Below are 21220 nucleotides of genomic sequence, written 5' to 3' on the forward strand. Positions count from 1 at the left end.
CACAACAACACACACAACACACACACACACACACACACACACACACACACACACACACACACATACGGACACACACACACACACACTCTCTCTCTCTCATATACGCTCTCATACTCAAACGCGCGATACAAGTGAAGAAGGGCCAAAGCAAGCAAAAAATGCATATCACCACCACCACCAAGAAACACGAGAACACCACGTCCACCTCTCCCCATCTCAGCCCTTGATGACGGCAATGGGCTTGAGCTTGACGGCCTTCTTGCTGATGCCGGCTGCGTGGCACGTGTCAACCACCTCGCTCACGTCCTTGTACGACTCCGGCGCCTCCTCCTGTACCAGCTTGGGCGAGGCAACGCGGATGGCAATGCCTTTCTTGTTGAGGTTGGCAAGCACATCCTGGTAGTCGAGGGTGCGGCGGGACTTGGCGCGCGACTGGGCGCGGCCGGCACCGTGACACGTGCTGCCAAACGTGTCCGCAAACCCTTGCTCCGTGCCCGTTAGGATGTAGCTGCACGTGCCCATTGTCCCGCCAACCAGCACAGGCTGGCCAATCAACTGGTGCAACGAAGCGGGCAGGAGGCAGAATGGTGGGAAGGCGAAATTAGGACGTGAATAGTGGGGAAAGGAGCCCAGTACAAACAAAATACACACACACACAAAAAAATCATAAGCATACACACACATACACACACACAGACGCACACACACACACACACACACAGACGCACACACACACACACACACACACACACACACACACACACACACACACACACACGAGGGCGAACAACAACAGAAGCAGAGGCCAAACCACTGTCTCGACGCAATGACACAGCAGCGGACCTGATAGTCGACGGGGATGAGTGGGTGGTGCGGTGGGAACGCGCGGGTGGAGCCCTTGCGGTGCACGAGCAAGTTGCGCAGCTTCCCGTCAACCCAGTGCTTCTCAACCTGGCGTGTGTGTGTGTGTGTGTGTGTGTGCGTGCGTGTGTGTGGTGGCATTGAGTGTCGTATGTTGTGGGTGCACTTGGGGGGGGGGACGGGTGCTTGAACGCAGTAACATCAATGCAGATTGAAAACGCATGCAATGCATCATGGATGGCACCTTTGCGATGTTGTGTGACACGTCATAAATGACATGCATGTCGAGATCCTCTGGTGTCGTCTTGAACTGCTTTGCAAAGGCCTGGGCACAAGTGGTGGAAGAGGGTGGGGGTGTCGGGAAGACATGTGAGCTGATGCTGCTGGTCAGGGGAGCGCGCTCACAGTGGCAAGTGCAGAGACAACGCAAGCAACGCCATAGACAAAGACAAAGAAAGACAGAGAGAGACAGAGAAACAGAGAAAGACATGGAGAGACAGAAAGGCACGCACGCACGCACACAGACGCACGCACACAGACGCACACGCACGCACACACAGCACACATAACACACACACACACACACACACACACAGACACACACGCACGCACAACACACACAACACACACGCACGCACACCACGTATGCGCTCACACAACCCCGACCTCCTCACCTGTCGGGCGAGGAAGGTCATGGTTGATCTGTTGACCCAGGCGTAGTTGGCAGCGGCTGCCATGGACTTGAGATAGTTCTGGCCCTCCTCAGAGCCGATGCGCGCACACGCAAGCTGGCGAAGATGGTGGTGGTGGTGACGACGGTGGTGGTGGTGGTGGTGGTGGCATATGGAGTGAATAGGTCAGAGTAGGAGGACGGAAGGACGTACAATGGCTTGAAGTGAGGCTGACGACACACACACACACACACACACACACACACACACACACACACACACACACACACACACACACACACACACACACACACACATACGCACACATCACGCTGTGTGGCCGGACCTGTCTGTCGTTGACCTCGATGCCGTCACGCTTCATGGCATTGGCCATCGCCGTGAGCGCATCGGTGGCAACCTGGTGGCCCAGACCGCGCGACCCGCTGTGGATCATCACACACACCTGCACGCCGAGGTGTGTGGTGGTGGCGGCGGTGGTGATGTGGTGGCGTGGTGGTTGTTGGACAGAGATGGGTCAGGTGATTGGTCAGACAATACGGCGCACGATTAACACACACACACACACACACACACACACACACACACACACATACACACCACATATGCACAAAAGGCACACATCAAAGGCACACATGCACACGCACGCACCTGTCCAGTCCTGTTGATGCCCATCTTGTTGGCAGCGTGCTTGTCGTAAATCTCCTCCACGACCTGTAGCGAGACAGTGGTGGCGGTGAGGAGGACCATGGGCACGAGCGCCGCTTGTGAGAATATCTTTAGTTGCGAAGCACACACATGCACACAGACACAGACACAGACACAGGCCCTCCACCTGACCTGGATCTCTGCGTAGTGGTTGCCGGCACCAAGGGTGCCGAGTTGTGGCAGGCCGCGCTTCTTGGCGCGCGTGGAGACTTTGGACGCGTCCGCCTGCAGCATTCGCCCGTACTCTTCGCAGTGCTCCTTGTCCTCCGGCCACGCGTACCTGCACTCGTGTATGTGTGTGTGTGTGCGTGCGTGTGTGTGTGTGAAGAAGTGAGTGTGTGTGTGAAGAAGTGAGTGGGCGAACAAATGAGGACATGTGCTGGTGCATGTCAATACACATGCATCAATGCACCACCACCACCAGCAGCAGCAGCAGCAGCAGCAGCGTGTCATCGCACCCTTCGCGGAGAGACCAGTCCATGCCCATCTCCAGCGCCTCTTCCAGGTCCTGCACCGTCATCGGCACAACGCCCTGAACAGCACAATGGTCAGACATATTTGGGGGGGGGGGACAAAGTGAAATGGGAAGAAGAGGGGAGAAGAGTGAGGAGTTGTTGCGTGGGTGGTGAAGGTTTCGTGTGATTCATATATGTGTGACAGCTTGTGCGGCACGCGTGTTGTGACGTAAGAGTGCCATGAGTTTTAAGAACGCCATAGCGCACACCTCCACGTGCTCCTCTATCACACACACACATACACACGCACGCACACGTGCACACACACACGCGCACACACGTACACACACACACATACGCACACACGTACACACACACATACGCACACACACACACACCTTTGATCCGACGCCAACGGGGATGTGGTCGAAGAGGGACTGCGCGAGCTGCTCCTTGACGGGCTCCACATCACCGACGTCGAGGTTGGTGCGCAGCAGCCGCACGCCGCAGTTGATGTCAAAGCCAACGCCGCCTGCACGGGTGGTGGGGAGGAATGGATGAAGGGTGAGGTGGAATGAAGGTGAGGTGAGCGCAGAGGTAGTGTTGTGAAGGGTGAGATGTTGTGAAGGGTGAGATGAGCAGGTAACAGACAAGCACACACACACAGAGGTACACACAGAAACAAACACACACACACACACACAGAAACAAACACACACGCAGAGATACACAGATACACACACACACACACAGAGATACACACACATACACACATACACACACCTGGGGAGACGACGGCCTCGGGGTTGTCCATGTCAAAGGCAGCCATGTTGCCGATGGCAAAGCCGTAGCCGGCGTGGATATCGGGCAGGCCAACAGAGTGGCCAACGATGCCGGGAAGTGCAGCCACGTTGGCCACCTGCTTGAGCGCGGGCAGGAAGCCGCCAACACCATGCGCCTGGCTGTGTTGCTGCAGCTCCTCAAACATGAGTGAGTTGAGCGCCTCGTTGACATACACGCGGCCTTCCACCTGCATCGTGATGAGGAACGAGACAGCGAAGGGGGAACAAGGGGGCAAGGATGGGTGGAGGTTGGTGGTGGAAGGTGCTGCTAGTGAGAGAAGAAGAAGCTGCACACACTGTGATGCACACACACACACACACACACACACTGATACACAGACAGACGTACCCTCATGTTGGGGACAAAGCCCTTCTTGATGCGCCAGCAGCATGGTGAGAGCTGCTCAAGGTACTCCTGCTCATCTTTGAAGGAGCGACTCTTGGTCTCCACGTTGCTCGTGGTCACCTTGCCCCTGCAGCGTCAACGCACAGCGAAGCTCGAGTGAGCACGACGCCAGATGGGTGCAAGCATGCGCAGCCTCGCCTTGTTTGACCACAAGCAACACACACATACACACACACACTCACACTCTCACACACTCACACACTCACACACTCACACTCACACGCACACGCACTCTCACACACTCACACACTCACACACTCACACACTCACACACTCACACACTCACACTCTCACTCACTCACTCACTCACGCACTCACTCACGCGCAACACACACACACACACAACACGCACGCACGCGCACACAACACAAGGCGTGCTCACTTTGAAGCCATGATGATGGGCTGTTGTCGCGTGCTGTAACCGCTTGTGGGGATTTGTGTGTGGAGGGAAAAGAGAGAAACAGCAGTTACAGCAGCAAGAAGAAGAAGGGGGTGGACACTGATCAGGCGAAGCAAGCAGGCAATCACGAGCAAGAGGACATGGGACAAGAAGCGATGGAGCAACGATCACGTGGACCAGGGAGGAAGGGCAAGAAGCGAGGAGGTGGTGGTGGAGGTGGAGGAGGAGGAGGTGGTGGTGGTGGTGGTCGGCCGCCCACGGAGGGGATCAGCGCCGGGTTCAAGGAGTGGATCTCACGCGAGTTCACCACGTTTGCGGAGTCCGATCGCGAAGGTAGCATGCGCATGTGCATGAATGAATGTGTGTGTGTGTGTGTGTGTGTGTGTGTGTGTGTGTGTGTGTGTGTGTGTGTGTGTGTGTGTATGTATGAATGTGTGTGTGTGTATGAATGTGTGTGTGTGCATATCTGCAGCCCTCCCCTCAGCCCGTGTGTGCATGGGTACCAGCTGCTCCCTCACGCTTGTTCTTGCATTCACAGAGCTGCAGTTCCCATCCTCGCTGTCGTCCTTCGAGCGCAAGTACATTCACCACTATGCCCCCAAACATGGCTTCATCACCAAGAGCTACGGCAAAGGAGACAGCAGGTGTGTGTATGTATGTGTGTCTGTGTGTGCGCAACTGTGTGACTTCTATGAACACATCTCTCTTCGCCTCGCCTCTGCACCTATGGCTACGCCCGTTTGTTTGGCTTGCCCCCCCCCCCTTCCCGTGCGCCATATGGGCCCACACTGCACCACCACCACTCCTTGCCTTCTTGGTAGACACATCATGATCCGCAAGCCGAAGAACGCGGCCGCAGAGCACGAGTACATGCTCACGCTGGACCCAAAGGTGGCCTCCTATGCCACGGTCAACGCGCCGCCTTTATCTGAGGACGATGACGACCTCGTGCGAAAGGGGATGCCTCTCGCCTCAAACAAGAAGACGTGGTAAGCAACGGCGCTCGCCAGAGTTGCTGCCCCTCCGCTCGCGTATCTGGCACTGTAGCTTCTTTACACCTCTCCCCCTCTTCCCCACCACTTATCTTGTCCCATGATGCTTCTCTCACGTGCGACTGCTCGGTGCATGGCATTGCTGGCTTTCGCTTCCTTCGCCTTTAGGACCAAGGGCAGTCGCGCGGGCCCAAAGTGCATTGTGCCGCCAGAGCCCAAGACGCCCAAGCAATTCAGGGTGAGAGCACACATTATGCATGCATGCATTCAGGCAGGCAGCCACTTGTCTTTGACTGATGGAGTGTCACAACAGTCAACAGCAACAGCAGCAGCAGCAACGCCAACAGTAGTTTCAACGCTCACATTGTTGCTTGTTCCATCCCCAAACGCGCCCGCGCACACACACACACACACACGCACGCACGCACACACACCAACACCAACAGGAGTTCCAGCAGCGACTGCCTGCTGCTGCCCACGAGCAAGAACTGTTGGAGCTGCTGCAACATGAACAGGTCATCTCAATCGTGACGGTGGCAAATGGTGGCGGCTGATGGTGTTGTTGCCTAGAAGTGATCACATGTTGCTGTTGTTTCGAATCATGTGTGCCACCAGCATTACGGACATACACACACACACTCACTCACTCACTCACACACACACACTCACTCACACACTCACTCCCCCGGTGCTGTCGTGGCAGGTTGTGCTTGTGAGTGGCGAGACGGGCTGTGGAAAGACAACGCAAGTGCCGCAGTTTGTCATGCGTGATGCCGCAGCAAGGTGAGACGATGTCGCACGTCATTGTGCGCATCCCGTGATTGTGCTGTTTCTCTCATCACTTCACCTATACCTGGACACACAACACACAAGGTCTCACGCAACAAGCTGTCATACACAACGCAACATCCCCCACTTAACACACACACACAACAACAACAACAACAGCAACAACAACTCTAACTCCCCTCATCCCTCGTTCTCCCGCCGTGCGTGCATGCATACACCAGAGACATGCCGTGCACCATCCTGTGCAGCCAGCCGCGCCGCATATCTGCCATGTCTGTTGCAAAGCGCGTGGCCCAGGAGTGGGGCTGCAGACTCGGGAGCACTGTCGGATACCACGTCAGGCTCGGTAGGCTGACGTATTTGTGCATGTGTATGTGTGGTGTGAGTATTTGTGTGTGTGGTGGGTGTGCTTGTTTGCGTGTGGTGTGGCGTGTGAGCTTGTGCTCTGTGTGAGCTTGTGCTCTGTATGTGCTTGTGCTCTGTGTGAGCTTGTGCTCTGTGTGTGTGTGTGTGTGGGGGGGGGGGGCGTGCTATATGTTGCTTCATAACCCTCATTGTGTCTGTGTGCACGTGGTGCTGTACAGAGAGCAAGGCTGGCGCTGAGACGAACCTTGCCTTCTGCACGACGGGGTGGCTGCTGCAACGCGTCATCACCGACATCACGCTCAAGAACATCACGCACGTCGTCCTGGACGAAATCCACGAGCGAGACAGATTCAGGTGGGGCTGCTGTTCGTTTGTTGCACTACAGCTTGACGTAGTGTGTGTGTGTGTGTGTGTTGTGTATGTGTGTGTGTGTGTTCACAAGACCTGCATCGCACTCCCATGTCTCACACCATCACCACCACCACCACCACCACCATCACCACCACCAGTGACTTCCTGCTCGTGTGTATGCGCAAATGTCTCGAGCTCCGCCCGGACATTCGTCTCGTCCTCATGAGTGCTACCCTCCACTCAGACCTCTTCACAGACGTCAGTCGTGTGTTGTTGCGAACGTGTGTTTGTGTGTGTGTGTGTGTGTGTGTGTGTGTGTGTGCGTATGCCTGTGTGTATGTGCGTATGTGTGTATGTGTGTATGTGTGTATGTGTGTGTGCGTACTTGCCCTGCCAACACCCTTCCTCCCTCAACTTACCTCCTGCTTCCGTTACCACAACACCAACAACACACCGCCACCGCCACCGCCACCACCGCCGCTGCGCCAATGCACCACAGTACTTTGGCGGGTGCCCGCGCGTGCACATGCAGGGGATTGCGTACCCTGTCGAGGACGTGTTTCTCGGCGGTGTCCTCAGTCGCCTCGGCCGAACCATGGGCGTGACGCAAGGTACACATTTACATGTGTACACGCACGCACACGCACACACACGCACACACATACACACCCATACACACACACGTACATGTGCAGTCTGATGCTGTTGCTGCTGCTGCTGCTGTCGTGGTTTGTATTGGGCGATATGGCAAGATGCCAGTGTCAAGTCGCTGTTCACTCACACCTGTGTGTATGTGCGTGTGTGTATTTGCGCAGGCGACATTGAGAACCAGGCATCGTGCCCTGATGTCATTCCAGAACTTGACGAGGTGCAAACCAGTGCTTTGTTTAACTTAAACCGCACACATACACACATACACACATACACACATACACACACACAACACTCACACACAACGCTCACTCACCTCTGCTTCTCTTTTTCGTGCAGTTGATTGAGCACGGGTGGCACACGGAGGGCGAGGAGTACGCGGACAACGTCAAACGCATCATGCACCATCTCGTCATCACCGACGTTGACGCAGTCAACTACCGGTCCGCAACCAATGCGATGCCATGTGCACGCACGCACATGCACATACATATGCACATATGTACACATGCACATGCACAGATGTTCACACACATGCACAGATGTACACGTATATACACATGCACATGCACGTGACGCTGACACTATCGCACTGCATGTACCTCTTTCTCTCATCTAATTCACCACCACCACCACTCCGACTACCACCACTACTGCCTCGTCTGCGTGTTTGTCTCCACCTGTCAGCCATTCACGGACGGGCGTGTCGGTGCTGATGTTGGCAGCGGCCAAAGGCGATGCGGAGACCGTCGACATGCTGCAGCGCCTTGGTGCAGTGCCCCTGCTCGTGCTTGCAGGCACACTTGTTCCAGCGCAATTACACACATACACATATACGCATGCACACATACACACATACACCTACATACACACACATACGCATGCATACGCATGCACCCACATTCACACAGATACACGCACACGCTGTGCGTGTTGGCCTCCCTCTCTTCTCGCCAACACCACTCCTAACTTGCTTGCTCTTGTTCCTTGTTGCATTGCATTGCATCAGGTGCCCGCCACGACACCGCTTGCACGACAAACGGATGGACGGCTGCACAGTTTGCCCGAAACTTTGCATTTGAGGACCTTGCTGTGAAACTCGATGACACTTCCGGTGACGCCCTCTCGCTGGTGAGACACAAGCGCGTGTGTTTGCACGTGGTAATGTGTCTGTGTCTGTGATCATGTGAATGCGTGTGCTATATGCCATTGCTTTTCTCTGTCTCTGTCTCTCTCTCTGCGTCTCTGTACTTCCCTCACTCAGTTTGCGCGCGCGTGTATGCTTTCATATTCCTCCATATGTGTGTGTGTGCGTGTGTGTGTGCGTGTGTGTTTTCAGGATCCTGAGGCACGATTTGAGCAGGCGCTCGTGAGCGCATATGAGAAGCGTCGCGGACTCGGAAAAGTGGAGGAGGTGCGAACGTTGGCCATGTGCAGTGTGTGTGTGTGTGTGTGTGTGTGTGTGTGTGGAGCTGCTTGCTTGCGTTCACTCGCGTGCTACATCTCCCTCTCGCCTTTGGCATGACACAGTTGTTTGTCGCTTCTGCACACCCCAACCTTACTCTCTCATTGACATTGCCTCCATCTTCATGGCACTTGATGGCACGTTGGCCATTGATGCCTGCATGCATGCCCAACACCAGCTGGACTATGAGCTGATGGCGGACTTGATTGAGACGATTGTCAAGGACGAACCAAAGGGACCCGGGGCCATCCTCGTCTTCCTCCCAGGTGTGAACACGCCTGTACGTGTGTTTGAGGTGTGGATGTTGTTGTTCGGTGTGGACGTTGTCGTGCAAACAGAAAGGCGCATACTGCTGTTAACACTTCGCGGCATTCAATCATTCACACACACACACATATACACACACGCGCACGCACGCACGCACGCACGCACACGCACGCACTCGCACGCACGCACACACACACACACAACGATACCAGGCCATGCCGAGATCACGGCAATGCGTGCTGCGTGCTGGGATTTGGAGCACCGAATCGGCAAAAAGTTTATGATTGTTCGTCTCCACTCGTCGTGCACTCTCCGCGAACAGCAGTCCGCATTCCAGCGCCCGCCCAAGGTGCCGGGCACTGTGTATTGTATTGTGTGTGTGTGTGTGTGTGTGTGTGTGTGTGTGTGTGTGTGTGTGTGTGTGTGTGTGTGTGTGTGTTGTGCGTACATGGGTCACCTCCTCATCTTTTCAGCGTGGTACGCACGTGCGTTCTGTTGTATTAATTGACGAACAAACGCAAACAAAGCGCCGCCCAGCCGCGTCTGCTCTTCTTCTAATCACCTCACCTGCCACCTTTCCTGCCACCCCATCTCCACCACACAGGGCAAGGTGAAAATTGTGCTGTCGACCAACATTGCGGAGACGAGCGTGACAATTGATGATGTCGTGTACGTCATTGACTCCGGTCGCATGAAGGAAAAGGTATGTCGTTTGATGTGATGTGACCGTGACCCAACGAAACGTGCATCTACTTCTGCACGTGTATGTGTGTGTTTGTTTGTGTGTGCGTGTGTGTGTTTGTGTGTGCGTGTGTGTGTGTGTCCTGTGTGCAGCGTTCGTCACCCACCCTAAACACTTGCACACACACACACACACACACACACACACACACACACACACACACACACACACACACACACACACACACACACACACACACGCACACACGCACGCACACACACACACACCGACACACTCTCTCTCTCTCTTTCTGTCTATGTCTCTCGGTCTCCATAACCCCCCCCCCCCGCCATCCTTGTACCTGTTGCTGGTGTGTAGTCGTTTGACACGGTGACGGGCGTGAACACGCTGATGACGGTGTGGGCGTCAAAGGCGAACTCCACACAGCGCCGCGGCCGTGCCGGGCGGTGTCAGCCTGGCGTGTGCTACCACATGTTCAGTCGCGAAACATTCTCGTATCTGGACGATTTCCAGCGGCCTGAGATGCTTCGTGTCTCATTGGAGGACCTGTGTCTCAATGCCCGCACCCTCACAACGTCCACCATCGAGGTGTGCATGGCATTGTGTCGTGTCGTGTCGTGTTATGTTGTGTTGTGTTGTGTTGTGTTGTGTTGTGTTGTGTTGTTTGGTTGCTCCTTGTTCGTTCGTTCGTTCGTTCGTTCGTTCGTTCGTTCGTTCGTTCGTTCGTTCGTTCGTTCGTTCGTTCCTTTCTGCCTTGGATCGGTTTGTGGGTTGCGGGTTTCACACTGCTGCAAACATGCTCACCTTTCATGTCTTGATGTCATATGACCGCAATGTTGTCCAGTCCTTCCTCAACGAAGCACCGGAGCCGCCGTCCAGTCGCGCAATCGGCCACGCCGTGCAGTACTTGAAGGTGTGACACATGTGTCTTTGTGAGCTGGAAAATTGTGCGTTCACATGCCACACTCATTTCATACCTTTACATTCATGATGCACTCTCATACTTGGAATCACACGCACTCACTCACATACACTCACACTCTCTTCGCCAGCACATTCAAGCTCTGGACAAGAGCGAGCGGCTGACTGTCTTTGGGCAGCGGCTGTGCCAGCTCTCCCTCGAGCCACGTACGCCATACTTTTGTGTGTGTGTGTGTGTGTGTGTGAGTGAGTGCATGCGTGCGTGCGTGCGTGTGAGTGCATGCGTGCGTGTGTGTGTGTGTGTGTGTGTGTGTGTGTGTGTGTGTGTGTGTGTGTGTGTGTGTGTGTGTGTGTGAGAGAGCATGCGTGCGTGTGTGTGTGAGAGCATGCGTGCGTGCGTGTGTGTGTGTGTGTGTGTGTGTGTGCAAGTGGAGTTGCTTTTGCGTCGCTCATACCACCTCGAATATGCACACATCGATGTATGGAACTCACCAACAACCATGCTATCACCCACACCAACCGATGGCCCGTCCCCCGCCCCCCGCCCCCACTCCACAGCACTTGCCCGCATGGTGCTGCTCGCTGTGCACATGGGCTGTCTGGACCCCATCCTCACACTCTGCTGCATCCGCTCGCATCGCAGTCCCCTCCGTCTCCCCATCGACCCGGCCCAGCGGGTGCGCGCATGTGTCGTGTGGAGGGAAGGGGCAAGCGGAGCGTGCGCGTATTGTGTGTTGTGTGTTGTGTTGTGTTGTGTTGTGTTGTGTTGTGTTGTGTTGTGTTGTGTTGTGTTGTGTTGTGTTGTGTGTGCGTTAAACTTTGTGTGCATCTCCCACCATTGCCAACCGCCACCACCGTCGTCGTCGTCCTGGTTTCAGAGCGAGGCAAAGAAGGCGCACAAGCAGCTGGCGCAGGGCCAGCACAGCGATCACTTTGCCCTCATATCCGCTGTTGCCCGATACCACCAAGCAAGGATGAAGGTCTGAACTCACGTGTTTGTTGGGTCGTGTATTTCATGTGTGTATGTGTGCTTGTGTGTGTGTGAGCGTACTTGTGAGGAATTCGTCTTCGTCCTCCATTCGCCCTGATCTCTTGTGCCTCCGTTCACGCGTAAATGTGTTGCTGTTTGTGCCCGCAACGCTCTGTGATGTTGCAGGGGTCGGCACGGCAGTTTTGTGAGCGGTTTTATCTACATGAGAGCACGCTGGAGACCATCGAAGGTAACATCACGAGGCTAACACACACACACACAGCCATGCACACACACAGCCATGCACACACACACATGCACACACACACACACACACACACACACACACACACACACACACACACACACACACACACACACGCACACGTGACAGCGTTCGCATTTGCTGGCACTGACACTTTCTCACGGAGACACGTGTGTGCCTCCAAACCTGCACATGCATGTGCGCTCATGCGTGTACATGCATGCATGTGTGTGCGATGGTGAAACAGGCATGAAGCAGCAAATTACCAACCAGCTGCGGCGCATGATTCTCCACACGCGTGATGACATGGAGGTCTGTGTGTATGTGTGTATGTGTGTGCATGTGTGTGCGTGTGTATGTGTGTGCGTGTGTGTGCATGTGTGTGTGTGTGCATCACGTCTCATCACTGCGTAACTTCGTCAATTCCGCCTTCCCTGTGCTGGCACGTGTTCCGCCTCACGCATATCATGTGTACGTGCTTGTGTGCGTGTGTGCTATTTAATCGCCAGACGGCTGACGCCAACGCCAACTCGTGGCCAGTGGTGCTGGCGTGTCTCGTTGCCGGCGCGTATCCAAACCTCGCCCGCCGCAACCCGGGCCAGCAGACGTGAGACCACTTGATGCAGCGCTGTTACTTGTGTGGCAGTCATCACACAGATGCACCTTGCACACACACGCACACACACGCACACGCACACACACATATGCACACATGCACACAAGCTCTGTCTCCCTCTCACTGCTCTGTCTGCCTCGCTGTTTGGTTTCGCTCGCACATGTACACACATACACCATCGTGTCGCAACGGCAGGTACGCCACGAGGTTTCAGCGAAAGGCGAAAGTGCGCAGCGAATCGTCTGTGTCGTCAGCAAAGCCTGCACGCAACCAGGGCTGGCTCATCTTCGACGAAATCACCAGGCTTGGCGGCGCAACCCTCCTTGACACTGTATGTGTGCGTGTGTGTGCGAGTGTGTGTGTGTGTGTGTTGCGCTGAGGGTGTGTGTGTGTTTGCATGTGTGTGTATGTGCGTTTGTGTGGGAGTGCATGTAACTGCAAGACAATACGCTGGTTCGCGACTGACCCAACGCTCTCGACACAACTGCGCTTGCTTTGGTGTGATGTTCAGTGCACGCTTGTTCCCGCTGAGTTTGTGTACATGTTCAACAGCCAACCTGGCCACGACCTTGACCCAACACCAGGTGAATGCCACTGCTACATCGATGCACAGCTGCACTGTTGTGATTTGTATGGCTGTACTGTTGTACTCGCTGACTTGGTGCTGAATCCCTTCAAATTGCTCTTCACTGCGACTGAAAAAGAGCCAACACACACACACACACACACAAATCACACGCGAACGCGCAGTCAACTCAGAGGAGGACGATGATGACGATGATGATGATGATGGTGGTAGTTTGGGCGCAAAGGCAACCGCTGCTGGTGCTGAGGAGAATGAGACGCCGTGCAACGTGCATGTGGACGATTGGGCCACCATCCTCACCACCATGGAGACTGTTGGGCTTCTCGCCGATGTACGCAACACGTGGCTGGCCTTCACCATCCATGCGGGGGCTGCATCGGACTTCAGCGCCACTGCCCCACTGCTGCGCGTGCTCGAGCGGTTTGTTCACGTGGTGAGCGAGGTGTGCGCGCTTCCATCGCTGGTTGTGAACGTGTTTGAAGCGCCCCCACTCCCCGTGCAAGCGACGAGGCGTGGTCGCCACCTCCGCGATGGTCAAAGCAAGCAACCCACCTCGCATGCACAGCAACAGCATCACCACCACCACCAGCATCATCATCAGCACCACCACCACCAGTACCAGCCTCATCAGCACCATCAGAAGCAGCAGCACGGCCATCATCACGGTCGTGGCCACGACCGCCACGACCGCCATCAGCACCGCCACCAACAGGACCAGGCGCCGCACACGTCTGAGCGCGGGCGCGGCGGACGTGAGCGTGAACGTCGGCGTGGACGAGGTGGCATGCACCGGCAGGGTTCGCTGGACCAGGACGAGGCAGGCAAGCAGCTCTATGTTCCCCACCAGAACAAGCAGCAGCACGGCAAAAAGGGTGGCGCTGGTGAAGACAATAGCACACTGTCGGGGAAACAGCTCATGCTCAAACTCCAACAGCGCCCAGAACAACAACAACACCATCAACGGCAACGTCACCAGCAGCAGGACGATGCAGGGGCGAACCTGTTGTTTGCGCTGCAAGCTCACCAGCCCGTGTCGTCGCCGCCTCAACCCGCCACAGCCAAGGCGCCAAACGCCACTCGAAGCCGGGGTAGTGGCCGTGGCGGTCGTGGTGGTCGTGGCGGTCGTGGTGGTCGTGGTGGTGCTCGCATGCGGGGTGAAAAGCAGCATGGTCAGCAGCGGCATCGGCAACAGCAGCAGCCAGCGCCGTTTCAGCCTTACTTTCCGACTTGGCCAGCGCACCACGCTGATCCGGCCATGATGCCACCCGCGCATCATCAACAACAGTGGCAGCAACCAGGGCAGCAGCAGGGTGCTGATGACGCCGCTGCCATGGCTGCTTACTACTACGGACAGCAGCCAGGACAGCAAGCTGGCATGTACGGCCAACACCCAGACTACCAAGGCTACTACTACCCACCACAGTGACACTCTGTGTGGGTGTGTACGAATGTTGTTGTCTGTGCCTGTGTCGGTGTGGGTGCGATTGTGCGTGTGATGAGGAAGCGCGTGTGTATGTGTTCGTTCGCTCGACATGTCATCTTTGAGTTGAATCACGGCCCGCACGATGTCTGAATGTCGTGTGCTGTGACATGTCATGCACTTGCTGCCCTCAGCTCGCCCTGCTCTTCTTTGGGCGCCTCAAGCTCTCTTCGTTGTCATGGTGCAAGTAATTTGTGGGTTTGTTGGCTGTTTACTACTGGGTGTGCTTCGGCTAAGGCGAGCACGTCAAGTCGGGCGGCTCAGGACACGCACATACAGACGGGCACAGACACAAGACCCCACTGCGTCACATCACATCACATCATGTCACATCACATCAAACAAGCAAACAGAGATATAGAGGACTGCCTGTAATGCAACTACACAGCCCAAGAACAGACGCATGGGCCATTGTGCAGGCATTCATTCACGACTGCGTGCGGAGGTTGGGGTGGTGGAAGCACTGAGTGCGGAACAGCTTGCGCGGGTGGTTGCCGTAGCCGCCCATGCTGCGGTGCATGCACGTCTTGTTGTCCCACAGCACGAGATCGCCCTTGGTCCACTTGTGGTAGTACACGTACGGCTCCCTGTCGAGGTGGGCGAGCACGCGGCCGATGATGTCGCGCGACTCCTCCTTGGTCTTGCCCTTGATCGTGACGTTGCCGTTTCCAGGGTACAGCGACTCGATGCCGGACTCGTCGTGGTTGAAGATGATGGAGTGCAGGGCCACGGGGAAGCGCTCGTCGTCCTCCTTCAGGCTGGAGAAGTCCGGGATCTTGCGGGCATCCACCTCAATCTGCAGGCCCTCGAGCTCCTTGCGCAGCTCGGGATCCATCTGCTGCAGCGCAAGCACCGTGTCGGCAAAACCCGTGTCGCCGCCCTCCTCTGGCACAATCACAGAGTAAAGGAAGTTCATCACGTACTCGCGGGGCGCAACCCAGAAGTTGCCCTGTGAAGCATAGTAAACAGCAACAGCGGATCGCACCGGTGCGAGGCAGCCAGTGGAGGGAGGATGCCGAGATCATTGCCGGCTCTCATGCCACGTCGCTGGCAGAGCCGCCGGCTGTGTCCCTGCGGTGGAAGGACCTGCGTGTGGTGTCGGCCAAGGGCAGCAAGCCGTTGCTGCGTGGCGTGAGCGGCGTGGCGCAGCCAGGGTGCATCACGGGGGTGGTGGGCGCGAGCGGTAGCGGCAAGACGGTGCTGCTGCGCACGCTGGCGGGCCACTCGGTTGGCATTGTGTGGGAGGCTGGGGAGATTGTGGTTGGCGACGTGCCCGTGCAGGCGCTGCGGGAGGAGAACAAGGCGGCGGTGCTGTCGTTTCTGCCGACGGCGGCCCCGATCCGCGGCGACCTGTCTGTGGAGGACAACATCAACTACTGCGGGGCGCTGCTGCTGACCAACGCCACAGAGGACGAGTACAGCCAGGCCCTGGAGGAGACGCTGGAGGGGCTGATGCTGACCGATGTCCGCCACCAGAAGGCTGCGTCCCTGAGCCAAGGACAGGCGCTGCGGATGCGCCTTGCACAGCTGATGATTGCGCCGACGCGCATTGTGCTGCTGGACGACCCGCTGCGCGGCATTGACGAGGCCGCCGGCGTGCGCATCCTCAAGTATCTCAAACGGGTGGCACAGGAGAAGCAGATTGCTGTGGTGTGCGCGGTGGGCACGGCGACTTCACTCGTCTCTGCCGTGCTGGACACCACGCTGGAACTGGAGAGCGGCCGTGTGCAGGATGACTTGGAGCGTGCTGGCAACACGCACAACACAATCAACAGCAGCAGCACACACAACAACAACAGCAACAGCACACACAACAAATGCGATATGAACGGGGTGAACGGAAAGACCAACGACAAGCAGCACGCGGCAGGCGCAGAGACAGCAAGTTCTTTGCCCACAACTGCAAAGGCAGCTGGTGTTGGCCTGGCGCAGCTTGAGGCGCTGCACCGCCCGGTTGCGTCTGTGAAGCAGCAAGTGCACAGCCTTGCGCTGCTGTACATGAAAGAGGAGTCACCGCGTGCCCTGAACAAGTACAAGGCGGTTGTTGCGATTGGGCTGGGCCTGGTGACGGGAATTCTGTGGTTTGGGGTTGGTGTTGAGGAGGACCGGCGCTCGTTTGGGGAGACGGTGAGCCTGCTGTTTGCGGCCATGATCACGTGGATCATTGCCTTTGTGTACCCGGCTGCCGCTGGGGTGAAGAGCCAGTACCTGCTGCTGCGGCAGGACGTGTCTGGCCACTTCTACTCGTACTGGCTGCGGCTGGTGGTGTGGACGGTGTTTGACTTTGCGGTGCTGGCGGTGTGGCCGATTGTGTTTGGCACAATCACGTTTACGCTTGCATACGTGGGCGCTGACTGGGAGAGCAACCTGACGAAGAGCTTCATCCTCGCGCTTGCGGCCAACGTGTTCCACGCACTCGGGCTGCTGCTCGGGGCGGCGATTCCGGACCCCGCGGCAGCCGTTGCCGTGGTGACTGTTGTTGTGCAGGCGATGCTGATGATGGCTGGGTTCTACCGCACGCTGCCCGACGCGATCCAGTGGCTGCCGAGCGTGATTGGCATCCCGTACTACATCCTGACGGCGCTCATGCGCACGGAGTTCTCTGCCAACGACTCGTACCGCTGCCATCCGTCGAGGGCGAGCAGCGCCGTGGGTCCGCACGACTGCTACATCGAGACCAACCTGCTGACGGAGGACTACCGGCAGCGCAACATCCTGTTTGTGCAGTCACCGGAGGCACACGATCCCTCTGAGTGGGCGCTTGTGCTGCCGCTGGTGCTGTTCTACATTGGCATTCGCATTCTTGGCGCCATCATCCTGCTCCTTCGCATTCGCCGCAAGTTCCGCCTCCACGCTCAGCAGAAGCTGCCCTCGGACCATCGGCGCAGCAGCACGCATGCGAGCAGCGGTGCTGCGCCCGTGCGTCGCGAGCCAGAGACCAAGGCGCTCATCTCGTGTACTCACAGCAATGGCACGGCGACGGAAAACGGCCACTGCACCAAGCAGCGCCCCAGCCACCACCAGCGTCGCGCGTCCCAGAAGCAGCTGCTCCTGGAGGATGAAGCCAATGGGGACGCAATGGACGGGTTTAGCGGCCCGCACACGGACGTGTCGACCGTGTAGTGACACCTTAGTGACAGTGTAAAATGATGGGAGGAGGAGGAGAGAAGGAGAGAAGAGAAAAGGATGTGTGTTTGGTTGCGAGGCAGGGCAGTAAGGTGCCTTGGACGTCTTATGTGTGTGTGTGTGTGTGTGCGTGTGTGCATGTGCGTGTGTGCATGTGCGTGTGTGCGTGTGTGCGTGTGTGCGTGTGTGCGTGTATGCGTTTGCCAACAAGAACAGCCGATTGAATTGTTGGCGGATGACCTCACAGTGAACACGACCCCGAACGTTCCCAGCGCAATTTATTTGGCTCCTTACGTCAATCAGGTTTCATCATCCCACGATGCGAACGCAACAAAACAGCCAGTATCTCGCCAGCACACACACAAGGAGGTGCACAATGGCTCAGCAACACGGCAGACCCTCCGCTGAGTGCTGGCCAGGACAGACTTGGTGTCATTTCCACAGAGCAAAGCGAGCGATCGACAAGTCTTCGCAGTACTCACAGCACAGCGCTCAAAAACTCAAACAGCACCATGGCCAACACGGCAGTAAAGGCCAAGACAAGCGCCTCCACCTCCCTACCTTCTGCGACCACTTCCAATGTGGAGGAGCCAACGAAGACGCTCAAGCTGGAGGATGGCTTGACCCTGTACACGTTCTACCTCGAGTGCTTGGCGCACGGCTCGTACATGGTGTGCCACGAAGGCAACTGCTTCATCGTGGACCCGCGCCGCGACATCGGCATCTACTCCAAGTACCTGCAGGACCACAACCTCAAGCTCAAGGGCGTGCTGGAGTCGCACCTGCACGCCGACTTTGTCTCCGGCCACATGGAGCTGCACAAGCGCTACGGCGCAACCATCTTCATCGGCGAGGACGCCGGCGCCCAGTTCCCGCATTACCCCTGCGGGGACGGCGAGATGCTGCTGCTCTCCAGCAAGTACGCCATCCGCGCTATGCCCACCCCCGGCCACACCCCGGGCTGCGTCACCTGGGTTGTTGTTGAGCGTGCCACAGACAAGGCCATCATGGCCTTCACCGGCGACACGCTCTTCGTTGGCGGCTGCGGGCGCCCAGACCTCGTCGGCGCCCTCAACCCGGACCTCACCCCAGAGGTGCTCTCCAAGATGATGTTCAAGTCCCTGCGCGAGAAGATCCTCTCCCTGCCGGACGAGTGCCTCGTCTTCCCCGCCCACGGGCCCGGCTCGCCCTGCGGCAAGGGCATCAGCGCAGATCTCTCCTCCACCATCGGCAAGGAGAAGGAGACCAACCCTGCTCTGCAGATTGACGACGAGCAGAAGTTCATCGAGTTCAACACAACCGGTCTCGACGCCGCGCCACAGTACTTTCCCAGCGCCGTCATGGCCAACATGAAGGGTGCCGACGACCTTGACAGGGAGGTGGAGAATGTAACATCACTGTCCATCTCCGAGTTCAAGGCCGCCATGGGCGACGACGTCGTCATCCTCGACACGCGCAACGCCGGGCCTTTTGCCGCCGGCCACATCAAGGGCGCTCTCAACATCCCACTCGGCCTCGGCGGTGGCGTGCACCTGGAGTATGAGGACGGCAACTTTGCTATCTGGGTGGGCACGCTCATCGCGCCCAAGGCAAAGGTGCTCATCATTGCCGAGGAAGGCAAGGGCAAGGAGGCCATTGAGCGACTGGGCCGCATCGGCTATGCCCAGCAGATCATCGGCAACCTCAAGTCTGGCATGAAGACCTGGATTGAGGCCGGCGAGCCCGTGGACAAGTTTGACAAGATCACAGTGGTAAGCAGAGATAGACAGTGTGTGCGTGTGTGCGTGTGTGTGTATGTGTGCGTGCGTGTGCATGTGTGTGAGAGGGTGTGTGTGTGTGTGTACATGCATGCAAGCATGTGTTTGCGAACATGTCGTTGTGTGCATGAACTTGATTTCTTGTTGGTTGCCTATGTTGGCTGGCTTGTACATCTTCTTCTCTGCTTTCATTTGTTTCCCCTGACACTAACACCATCGTCCCCTCCCCCTTCCCTGCCCTCCTCCATCACAACCACGTTACCATCACATCATCATCATCATCATCATCATCATCATCATCATCATCATCATCATCATCATCATCATCATCATCATCATCATCATCATCATCATCATCATCATCATCATCATCATCATCATCATCATCAGGAGAACGCTGACACCATCCGCCAGCTCCAGGCCAAGGGCTATGTCATTGTGGACACGCGCACATCTGGCGAGTACTCGTGCGTCGTTCGCGGCCACGTCAAGGGATCCATCAACCTGCCCCTCGCAGAGGTGTGTTTGTGCGTATGTGTGTATGTATGTGTGTGTCTGGTGCATGCACGCGTATATTTGTGTGTGTGTGTGTGCTTGCACGTTTGCCCCTCTCTTCTTTGCTTCGCATTGCTCTCGTGCACGCTCATCCTCACACGATTCCCCCTCCACCAAACCATCAATCCCCACAGCTCCCCCAGTCGTGCTCTGCACTGGACCGCGACAAGAAGTATGTCGTGTACTGCCTCGGCGGATTCCGCAGCGCCATTGCCGTGTCGCTGCTGCGCCAAAAGGGCTTTGATGCCGTCGACTTTGTTGCCGGTTACGACCGCGGCATCCTGGCAAAGGGGTGCGAGATGACCACTGCACAGCCCGACGTGTGCGACAAGGCCAAGGCTGCCGTGCAGGAAATCAAGCAGACAGCAACAAAGACATCCGCACCATTGTACAGCACGTCCTCGGCATCATCTGCACAGCGTACGTATGCCCCTATGGATGCGTGCTTGCGTGTGCGTATGCGTGTGCGTGTGTGCATGCAGGCGTGAATGTAAATGTGGGCAGATCGACATTCGCACGTGTGCTAGGCTTTAAGACCCACCCTCTTTGCAATCTGCAGTGCTCGTGACCTCACGCACGCGCGACATGTGACTCCGCTCCTTCCATTTAGCTACAGGCAAATCATCAGAATCATCGACACAACCCATCTTGAATCACAAGAAGAAGAGCCGGTTGTGCGCGATCATGTGAAGTCAAATCTCATGCCGCTTTATTTGCTTCAGTGACATGCTGCACTTCACGCCGTTGCGTGATTCGTGTGGGCTATCACATGCTTCCATAATTTCCTTGCTTTGTTTTGTTACATGACCCTGCACTGTGTGCATGGCATGCCACTTGGTTGACCAAGAGGTACGTTTACAATTATTTCTGAACAGATTGATCTCCACTCTTACGCAAGTAACACAACAAGGCAACACGCTTGGGGGAGGGGCAGGGAAGAGGGGTAGAGCACAGCTCGGAAGAAGATATGTTCATAAGTTGTCATAAAACGGGAACGGC

General features: G+C 56.5%; 6 protein-coding genes across 6 annotated transcripts in view; 3 read left to right on the plus strand and 3 right to left on the minus strand.

The window, feature by feature from the left end:
• The window catches only part of PTSG_12408 (uncharacterized protein), a gene marked incomplete at both ends in the record, with an annotated part of 852 nt that extends 740 nt beyond the window's left edge, over positions 1-112 (minus strand). The window contains one exon of the mRNA XM_004993007.1: positions 105-112. Within this exon, the coding sequence (XP_004993064.1) occupies positions 105-112 (8 nt within the window). The remainder of the gene's footprint in view (positions 1-104) is intronic.
• Positions 113-216: 104 nt separating this feature from the next.
• On the minus strand, positions 217-4354 carry PTSG_06172 (uncharacterized protein; the record flags this gene model as incomplete). The annotated part of the gene is made up of 12 exons (XM_004993008.1): positions 217-555; positions 844-951; positions 1106-1186; positions 1536-1649; positions 1879-1995; positions 2202-2264; positions 2391-2538; positions 2717-2790; positions 3112-3245; positions 3497-3743; positions 3905-4028; positions 4344-4354. The coding sequence occupies 12 exons, from the start codon at positions 4352-4354 to the stop codon at positions 217-219; spliced, it is 1560 nt and encodes a 519-aa protein (XP_004993065.1).
• Positions 4355-4417: 63 nt separating this feature from the next.
• Positions 4418-15146, plus strand: PTSG_06173 (uncharacterized protein). Its single transcript, XM_004993009.1, has 29 exons — positions 4418-4694; positions 4900-5005; positions 5183-5350; positions 5522-5591; positions 5800-5868; positions 6057-6136; positions 6364-6488; positions 6727-6862; positions 7018-7117; positions 7359-7470; positions 7675-7727; positions 7850-7953; positions 8198-8280; positions 8520-8641; positions 8850-8924; positions 9154-9241; positions 9455-9591; positions 9847-9945; positions 10303-10533; positions 10790-10858; positions 10998-11073; positions 11425-11543; positions 11745-11846; positions 12023-12086; positions 12349-12413; positions 12611-12708; positions 12913-13048; positions 13229-13301; positions 13468-15146. Exons 1-29 carry the CDS (start codon positions 4502-4504, stop codon positions 14727-14729), a joined length of 4215 nt encoding a protein of 1404 aa, XP_004993066.1. The 5' UTR covers positions 4418-4501; the 3' UTR covers positions 14730-15146.
• A 12-nt stretch (positions 15147-15158) lies between these two features.
• Positions 15159-15699, minus strand: PTSG_06174 (taurine catabolism dioxygenase TauD; the record flags this gene model as incomplete). Its single annotated transcript, XM_004993010.1, has 1 exon — positions 15159-15699. The coding sequence occupies one exon, from the start codon at positions 15697-15699 to the stop codon at positions 15211-15213; it is 489 nt and encodes a 162-aa protein (XP_004993067.1). The 3' UTR covers positions 15159-15210.
• Positions 15700-15795: 96 nt separating this feature from the next.
• On the plus strand, positions 15796-17906 carry PTSG_06175 (uncharacterized protein; the record flags this gene model as incomplete). Its single annotated transcript, XM_004993011.1, has 2 exons — positions 15796-15878; positions 15920-17906. The coding sequence occupies 2 exons, from the start codon at positions 15796-15798 to the stop codon at positions 17904-17906; spliced, it is 2070 nt and encodes a 689-aa protein (XP_004993068.1).
• Positions 17907-18359: 453 nt separating this feature from the next.
• Positions 18360-20958, plus strand: PTSG_06176 (beta-lactamase domain-containing protein). The gene is made up of 4 exons (XM_004993012.1): positions 18360-19660; positions 20057-20185; positions 20356-20641; positions 20832-20958. The coding sequence occupies exons 1-4, from the start codon at positions 18422-18424 to the stop codon at positions 20909-20911; spliced, it is 1734 nt and encodes a 577-aa protein (XP_004993069.1). The 5' UTR covers positions 18360-18421; the 3' UTR covers positions 20912-20958.
• Positions 20959-21220: the final 262 nt, after the last annotated feature.

Source organism: Salpingoeca rosetta (assembly GCF_000188695.1).
Source record: "Salpingoeca rosetta unplaced genomic scaffold supercont1.14, whole genome shotgun sequence".
Classification (NCBI taxonomy): domain Eukaryota; class Choanoflagellata; order Craspedida; family Salpingoecidae; genus Salpingoeca; species Salpingoeca rosetta.

Coding starts and splice junctions, on each gene's coding strand:
- PTSG_06176 (XM_004993012.1), top strand. CDS start 18,422: ATGGCCAACACGGCAGTAAAGGCCAAGACAAGCGCCTCCACCTCCCTA. Junction 20,186..20,355: donor TCAACCTGCCCCTCGCAGAG/GTGTGTTTGTGC, acceptor CAATCCCCACAG/CTCCCCCAGTCGTGCTCTGC. Junction 20,642..20,831: donor CTCGGCATCATCTGCACAGC/GTACGTATGCCC, acceptor CCTTCCATTTAG/CTACAGGCAAATCATCAGAA.
- PTSG_06173 (XM_004993009.1), top strand. CDS start 4,502: ATGGGACAAGAAGCGATGGAGCAACGATCACGTGGACCAGGGAGGAAG. Junction 7,471..7,674: donor AACCATGGGCGTGACGCAAG/GTACACATTTAC, acceptor GTATTTGCGCAG/GCGACATTGAGAACCAGGCA. Junction 11,847..12,022: donor ACCACCAAGCAAGGATGAAG/GTCTGAACTCAC, acceptor GTGATGTTGCAG/GGGTCGGCACGGCAGTTTTG.